Source organism: Pterocles gutturalis, unplaced genomic scaffold (genome assembly GCF_000699245.1).
Source record: "Pterocles gutturalis isolate BGI_N339 unplaced genomic scaffold, ASM69924v1 scaffold20189, whole genome shotgun sequence".
In the NCBI taxonomy this organism is placed as follows: Eukaryota; Metazoa; Chordata; class Aves; order Pterocliformes; family Pteroclidae; genus Pterocles; species Pterocles gutturalis.
Window position 1 is genome coordinate 67,174 of NW_010131158.1, and position 8,477 is coordinate 75,650.

The 8,477-nt window shown below is 44.2% G+C and overlaps 1 protein-coding gene across 1 annotated transcript in view; it reads right to left on the bottom strand.

Moving 5' to 3' along the window:
* Positions 1–6,289, bottom strand: part of HAS2 (hyaluronan synthase 2) — an 8,980-nt gene extending 2,691 nt beyond the window's left edge. Inside the window, exons 1-2 of the mRNA XM_010080514.1 lie at positions 5,661–6,289; positions 1,026–1,127 (exon numbers count right to left, since the gene is read on the bottom strand). Of these exons, the coding sequence (XP_010078816.1) occupies positions 1,026–1,127; positions 5,661–6,287 (729 nt within the window). The 5' untranslated portion in view covers positions 6,288–6,289. The remainder of the gene's footprint in view (positions 1–1,025; positions 1,128–5,660) is intronic.
* Between the last annotated feature and the right edge of the window lie 2,188 nt (positions 6,290–8,477).

Sequence of the window (8,477 nt, forward strand, 5' to 3'; positions counted from 1 at the left end):
AGCCCAGAGCCTTAGTTCTGCCACCTTTCCTTCCAGAGGACCCATGTCCTTCCCACCTTTCTCTGCAGATGCTTTTGAACCTTTGCTGTCCTAAGTGGACCCATAGTGTCTCTTCCCAATGGTACTCACACATGTGCCTGTCATCTCACGTGTGCAGGGTGGGTGCAAAACCTGGTTTGTGGTCAGTCCAGAGCCACAGAGATATTCAGGCTTCTGTGGGAATCTTAATTTCTGGAGTTAAGAGCCACATGCCTGAAATACTTCTCTCTACTGGGGCATTCATTAGTTAAGTGCTTCCCCATATAGACAGCCTTTTTTCCTCTGTCTCACATAAAAGCCCAACTGAGTGCTGAGTATGGGGGAACGATCCTAAGGACAATTGAAATATTCATATGAATTTTCTTTTACAAATTGCAGCAGAAGCAATTGTGTTAAAAGGAATTAGCAGCCTTCTGCTGTAGTTGTCAGCCAAGCTCAGCAATGCTGGAAATCCTAAGAAAAGTGGAGCGGGGATGACTTGGGGTCTTTCCATCCTCCTGCCTGACAGATGTGCAGAGGAAGCCCATCAATACACAGACTGCATAGTGCACTGCATTTCACAAAGGCTTGTATTCCTAACAATCTTGGCTGCCAGTAGTAACATAACTGAAGTTCTCGGGGTGTTGGACTTGGCTTTGGGAGACCTGTTCTCAATTCCTTGCTCCCCTATTGCTTTTCTTTGGTACCCTGAGCAAGCAGTTATACCCAGAGGCTCAAAGAAGCCACAACAGTCTTGACAATGGCAGTGCCCCACTTTTCATGTATGTGGGGGAGAATAATATGTTTGCTTTCTATAGGTATTAAAACCATACAGTAATCACAGTCAGGAATATGAGGTTTTGTTCAACAGACAGAAGGGTTAAGGTATCATAAGAGCCTCTATAACGGTATCACAATACATTCAATGCTATTCCAGGCAGGGAAATCTGTTGGAGTGTAAAAAGTTGCTGAAACCCCTCTGTTAATCTGAAAATCGTCGTACTCACCTGCACATCACCTCCAACTCCTCCAACCATTGGATCTTCTTCTAAAACCTTTACCATCTCCACTGATGAGGCTGGATCAAGCATTGTATCAGAATCACAGACCTGTAAGCAAGACAAAACAAGAAGAAAATGGGACAGAGAGTAAGTACACTAGAGAAGCAAATAAAAACCATGTGAGAGATTATAGTGACTCTGTATCCATGTTCTTCTGAATGTAATTAAATCTCACTTTGGAGTCTGCATCGATACTTCTTTTAAAGGCCATTTGTACCAAGCAGCAAGGAGTGCTGCTGAACGAAACAACACTCATTAGTGCTGTGCAAGCAAACAATCCTCTCTTCTGTATCAACTCTATTTGTTTTACTGGCACACTGGGCTGGCTTCTTCAAATAAGAGATACACTCTCAGAGACAGGGCATTGCAGAGCAAGACAATAAATGTGGGTGTGTGGCAAAAAAATAGGGTTTCCCTGCGGCCGCTGCATGGTTGGAGCACCCTGGTTAAATGTTTCCCACTGCCATAAGAGGAAACGAGCAACGAGTTAAATTCCAGACACTTGTTATAAAAAAAGAAAAAGAAAAACTCAGCTAAGAGTCTGGGAAGAAACCTAATAGTTCTTTCACTCACAGAAGGCTTTAGCAATTCATGTAAGATATGTATTTTGAATTCCAGAACATATTCATTTTTAATTTTAGATGCATGGTGTGTTATTAGTAGTGCAGGGATTTGACATTTGATATATAGAAATTATTTGCTATTTTCCTCTGGCATTCTTATAAAAAAATATCTAAGGCCAGAAGGAACAAGTCCCAAAGTGCAGTACTCCATGAGACCAGGGCAGCAGAAATAGATGACACACACAAGGCGTTTCAGCCACACAAACACTTCTAGTCAACTAAACACAGTGTACATTAGGAATTGGCTTTCCCCCGGAGAGTAGGAGGAGGGCTCAGACAGGCTGGCCGGTCTGTGAGGCAGCTGGCATTGCTTTCGTTTGCTCAGAGGCGAATGACACGGGCTGCAGCCTGTTTAAAACAAGCGGGTGTCTCCTTGTCACAGCTGCTGCTGAAAGCAGTGCCCCCATGGTGTATAAACTAATTTTGCAAACGCCCAGAAACTGGAGCAGAGGAAGCTGTCCCAGAAACACCCCTCTGGCTGGCTGGATCCTGCCCTACAAAGTCTCATACTGCTTTCAGTTTCTCCCCATATTGCATTCCTGTGATTTCAGACAGGGGCGGTAGGGCCAAAAGTCAGTAGGTCTGCAGGAATAACCTATTAGGACAGATTCTGATGAGGCTTCATACCAGGTATCCTAATTTTGGTGTCCTTTCATCCAGCCTTTCAGTTCAGCCTAAGGCCTCCTTCTCCAGGTGAGCAGAAACCTTCATGTTTGGTCTGTGAAGGTGAGGAGAGCGTTTTGGGGCTCCGCTATGGACCAGACTCAAGTGGGGAAGTTACCTGGGATAGCTGGGCTGCATAGCTCAGGTGCAGCTGAGTGTCTGCCAACATGCTTCCCCTCCACACTCACTTGGAGGGGGTTGAAAGGAAAAGCTGATGAAAGCTCTCAAATTTCCATTAGGAGAAAAGCCACAAGCATCTCCAGCTCCTGATAACTTGATGCATCCAGCTCCTCTCCTCAAAGGACTCATCATGAGGAGCACCTTTGAAACCTGGCCAGACCAGGTGCCTCCAACTTTGGTGAAAAGCTATCGTCAGTGACAGCACTTGGTGATAGAAAGGGAGCAAAACAATTCTGCTGAAGAAGGGAAAGGATGTTCATATTTCTATTTGGGGCTTCCTGGATAGACCTGTTGCTGAGTGTTTTGCACAAGGAATCTGCAGTTTGCTGAGTACCCGGGGCTCAGGCAGTGGTACCCATCCCTTTTCTTGTGACCATGAGTGGTGGGCTGGGATCAGCCCACTCCCCAACCTCTCTTCTTTCCATCCCCCACCCCGTCAGAAGCATTTATCTAGAGCAGAAAGACTTGCCCATGAGCAACACCACTAATATGAGATGAGGAATCCTAAAAACAGTGGATTTATTTACAAATTACCAGCATGTGTCCCGGGAATGTCAGCATGGTGGACATGTCTGAGTTTCTGGGACAAACCTGACAAGTTGTTGTTTTCCATCTGGATGAGGTTTTTGCAGGTGAGAAGAGGACATGTCCAGAGAAAGGCAGACACTTAGAAACCCAAATAAAACACCCTGAGGACTGCCCAGACAGGGGTGGCCCAGCACCGCCCAAGAGCCATTTTGCCATCTTTTCACATAAGGGCTGAGTGACCTAAAAATTACTGCCTTGGGTCATAGACTTGCATGAAAGGTACACTCGGCCTTAAGCAAGCTCTTCAGACATTATAACCAGTGGCGGTTTATCCAGGCTGCTCCGAGAAGTTCAGGCTGCGCTGGACTGTGCACACAAGTACCTCCATCAAGCCAAGATGAACTGCTCTCTGGCTGCCCCGACTAGCTCTGCACTGATGATACCTGACTGTTTAACTCCTCTATCTGATTGCTTGCACCCTCCTAACCTCCTCCAGGAGGAAAATAAGCCTTCACAGCAGTTTCAGGTATTTAATGAGATGCCTCTAATGAGCAACAGCTCATTATCTGCATCAGTCTGACTGCTTATGATTGCCTGAACTGTCTTAAGAACCATGAGGTCCACAGTTTCCGGGGTGGGCAATGATGCTGACTGGTCCACTTTTTTTAAGTGCTTCATCATCAGTGCAGACTGCTCAGCCTTTAAAATGTCAGGCCTGCTTAAAGTAATTTACCCTGGGTACCCCCAAAGAACCATTTGAAACAACTCAACCCTCATTCATTCATAAAACAGAGACACATTTTAGCTGCATTGCGTCATGACTGTGTAGTAGCCAGGGCCACCAAAGTGCTGCATTTCTAATATAGATGTGACTGCAGATGTGACTGTGGCATTAATCATTGCTGCAGCCTTTGGTGGCAGCTTACAGCAGCGTTATAGTCCTTGACACATTCATCAGGATTTCTGAGCCAGGTCAGGAGTGTTAATTGACTGAAAGACCAGAAAGTTCTCTTCCATTTTCTCAGTTTATGCCATGAGTGCTGAAATAGAAATACTTTTTCCAGCTTCCCTGAACAAATGCAAGAGCTGGACTGAGGGAGGAAAGTTGCAGTGAATCTGTTTCCTCTCTGCCTTCTCTCTCTGCAATCTGATACTTCTGTGCAAAGTGGTTATAAAACCATGCTAATAAAGAAAAACCAGCATTTTTATTCCATTATAGTCCCTCACAGCACAAAACCAATGTGCAGACAATGGAGAGCTTAAGCCCATTGTTTTCAGAGAATAAATCAGTTTCGGTTTTGGAAGTGGTAGGGGATGGGTTTTAAACCTTTGCTTTACTCTTCCAGCTCCAATAACAGAAAAAAACTCTTCAGTTTCTGCCCCTCCTGTGCATGCAGGATTCACTGCTCTCAGCCCATCTACTGGCAGCCTCTCCACATCCCTTGGACATCGTGCCTGTGGATGCTGTGCTGTACGGAGTGTGCGCACACACACACCCCAGCGCAAGGCTGGGCATGGACCCCAGAAACACACATGGCTCAGCTGCGCAGCTGCCCTGAGCCAGCAGAGAGCATCTCGTAGGGAGCTGCTGCTCAACTGACGGAGACTGCTGGAGGGTCTGAGGTCAGGAGAAGGTAGGGAGGGGGCTGAGGGTGGGTAATTAAAAAGTTCATCTCACATTCAGTGGGATGAGTCAAATGAGCCTTGCTGGCCTTGATCGATAAGGAATGATCCTCAGTGTCCAGCCAGAAACCCTGATCCCGCTCACCTTCCTCCACACACTACCTCTTCCCCTTCCCACAGTCCGCAGGGCTGTTTGCAGGAGTGAGGAGTGCTTTCATGTCTAAGGCAAAACCATAGAAAATCTTTCACAGGATCCAAGGCAGCTGGAAAGAAATGTGTCTCTGCTGCTTTGGAAACAGGGAGAGAGGACCCAGTCTAACTCATTTTTAAGTGAATAGTGTCATAAGGGCTTTAAAGGCCAAGTCGCGGTGAGTGAGGTAATGCAGCTGTAAGTGATGAAGCAAAAGCTCCTTCAGGCTTTAGCTGAAGAATTTTTTTTTTTTTTTCAAAGCTGCACATTGACCCTTTTATTGAATACCCTGCACAGCCTTTGAAGACTTTAAAATATCCCCTTTTTTTTACAGGCTCCACCAATGCTCTGAGGTATTCCCTAGAGCCACTCAATACCTGTCTGTCTGCTTGCATACGAGGCTGCTAACAACCTCACAAAATAAAACCTTACCAAAATCTTGACCTACAGGAGCAGAGAAGGGGTCTTCAGGAGGCCACTGGCTTCGTCTGAAGCAAAACCATTCGGATGAAGGGGCAGTACTGAAGCCTAAGGAAGGATTTCAGAATTCTCCAGTAGCTGGTGCACAGATTTAACATATTCACGGATAGGCTGACCATTTTAAAAGGTAGCAAAATACACTTTTAACGGTCAATCTGTTTCCAAACAGACTGAAAGGAGCACTGTGTTCGTCAGGGACTAGGATGGCCTCTAACATGCTGCACAAAATATACAAAAGCTGCTTTCTTTCAAAGTGTGTTTGAATTGGCACTGACCTGGAGCTCTAATACCTACCTGTACATAATCCACGCTTCTTCCCAGTGCTTTGAATGCTGTGTACATTACTTCTCTTTTTCCACCCCATTTCTGCATGATGCAAACACTTTTGTTGGACAGGACCAGCTGAGATACATGTTGCATGCTCTCTCTGTGAGACTCATCCGTCTCACCCGGACCTTTGTCGTGGAAGTTGTTACTCCAGATATAAGTGGCAGATTTGTCCCTACCCATGATTTCAGTAAAAATGTCCATCATGTAAACGTCGTCTTCTGAGTTCCCATCAATGACCATAACAACTTTAATTCCTGGGTAGGTCAATCTTTTCACAGAAAGTAAACATTTTCTTAAGTAGTCAGGATCCTCTTGATAGGCAGCAATACAAAGGGCAACTGTTTTGTTCAGCTTGATTGGAGTCTCCAGCGACCGCTTCATTTTCCTGTGCTCTAGGAAGGCAAACAGGCTTTGGATGATGAGATGTGATGCCAGGATAGCACCATAGAGTCCAAAGGAGAAGTAGTAGTTGTCTGTTTGGATGAACTGGTAGCCCACAATGTAAGCAGCGGTGATTCCCAGCAGGAGGGATACCCCGAAGAGTGTGGTTCCAAGTATTCTCAGGATACATATAAACCTCTCACAATACATCTGCAAAGAAGCATGGAAACCGTTAGCAGAGCCACCACTTGCCGATAGAAGACTAAGAGGTGAGCGTGGCTACAACACAGAGCTCAGCATCAGCAGATACACCCTGTGCTTCTGGCTGTGTCAGGGACTTACTGCATCACCCTGCCCAACTTAACATCTCTTTGCAGTACTTCCTCCCTGTAAACTAAAGTTTAAATACATCTTAATGTACCAGGGATGTTCTCTACTATTTGTAATGTCCTCACAGAAGGTGCTGTCTGTGTCAGGATCTTATTCTGGCAGCCTAGGCTTGCTGAATGAGACACTCTGTCATATTACCCTGGCGGGGTTGGAGAAGGGGCTTTTGGGCCACCACTTGCTTTGTATAGTCACAGGCAAGTGGAACAGCTGAATGTCTGGGCAGCCCCTCCTCATCCCCCATCCATGTCATGACCGCATCCCACCCTGAATTGCTTCTCTCACTTAGCTACGTTTGCAAAAATATTGGAAAGACATTCTTAAAACAGATGTCTGAATGTATTTATATTTTTAAACAGATGTCTGACTATATATATAATTTATATTTATATAATCAGACATCTGCTTTAAAAGGTCTTCTCAATACCATTGCAAAAATGCATTATTCATACATTTGTGTACATAGATATATGCACATGTGAGCATGTGTGTATAGGGCTAAAGTCTGATTGAAATTAAGTCTGTGGTAAAAGTATGCATTAATTTAACAGGGCCAAGACTCCACCCTGGACTCAGAAATTCATTAGAACATCAGTTGATTCCGACAACTTCTGCACATTTGGGTTCTCTGACTGTGAAATCTTCTAGCCTAAGGTCTGGGTGGTGGAGGAGGTGGCTGGCATGGAGGGTGCTCTGGTATTCTTGAGACAAAGGATGGAGAAACATGTAGGCAGGCAGACAAGCCTGTTACCTAATTGCTTTTTTGTTGACAATCACATTAACCATTTTATGCAACAGCTTCCTCAGAATTACAGGAAAGTTAATGACAATGGTTTGTGTCAGTTATGCGTTTGACCTTAAGGACATAAAACAGATAAAGTCTGTTTAAGGATAACCCAGCAAGCCTGTTGCAGATGAATGAAACTGAAACCCATGCTCAAATATTTTGCTGATTTAGGGCCTCTCAGAATAATGGACTTAATATTTGTGTTTTCTTACTATTATTCATATTTTCCCTGCTGCTATCCTCTTGCTCATCCGATGATCATGTTTGTTTCACCATCTGTTGGCCAAGGCTGATGTTGGAACAGCACTTCCTTACATCATGTATGTCTTTAACTCTTTCTTGAAAAAATATTACCAAGCCGCAGCAGCATAGCTGTCATCAATTACATTTCTGTCTGAAAAGTTACAGGCTTGGAAAAAAATAGTCAACACAGAATCACTTAAAAATAAACCAGGCAAGCATAAAGTCTGAAGTTACAAAGACTATGCTTTTTTTTCCACTGGCTATTTAGGGTCTTAAATTTCAGGACAGGAGGAAGCCTCTTAAATGTATATTTGGAGACACTGTTAAAGAAATTGGACCCTATCTCTAGGACTTCCTTGAATACTTATGGCTGGGCTCCGACAGGTGCTGTAATCACCCACCAGCAAAAGGGACCACGCCTGCTCTGGCCTGTCTGAAAGTCTTACAACGGGGGTCACAGGGAAGCCTAATAAAAGATAGCTTATGCTTACCACTGCTATAGGTTAATTAAAGCTCAGTGCCCAAAATAGACTTGCTTTAGAAAACAGATGAAGTAATGGATCCTCTCCACGTTACCTTGATGTCAAATAGCCTATATGTTTATTAATCCCTCAAGCACGCAGAAGGTCACAAACATCAAGGTAAATGTTTATTAATGGTGTAGTTGTACTCTGCTTTCCCATTTGGGGTCCACTACTTCTCTTCTCTTGCCAGAAATAGAAAATTCCTATTAGTGAGTAGGGGCTAAAGTCTGCTTACATTAAGAATCATATGGCTGAAATCAATGGACCACTTGTACAGGTAGAGCTCACAGGATTTAGACTAAGCTCTGGAGCACTTACATTTGACTGACTGCATACTGTACCAGGCTTCTTTTATATTAATTTGCTGATGCTTTTTCTCTTCCTATGAAGAATTTCAGCATAAAAGGAAAAAAAAAAAAAAAAAGAAATGAATTCTCTGATCTTGTCATTACAGCACAG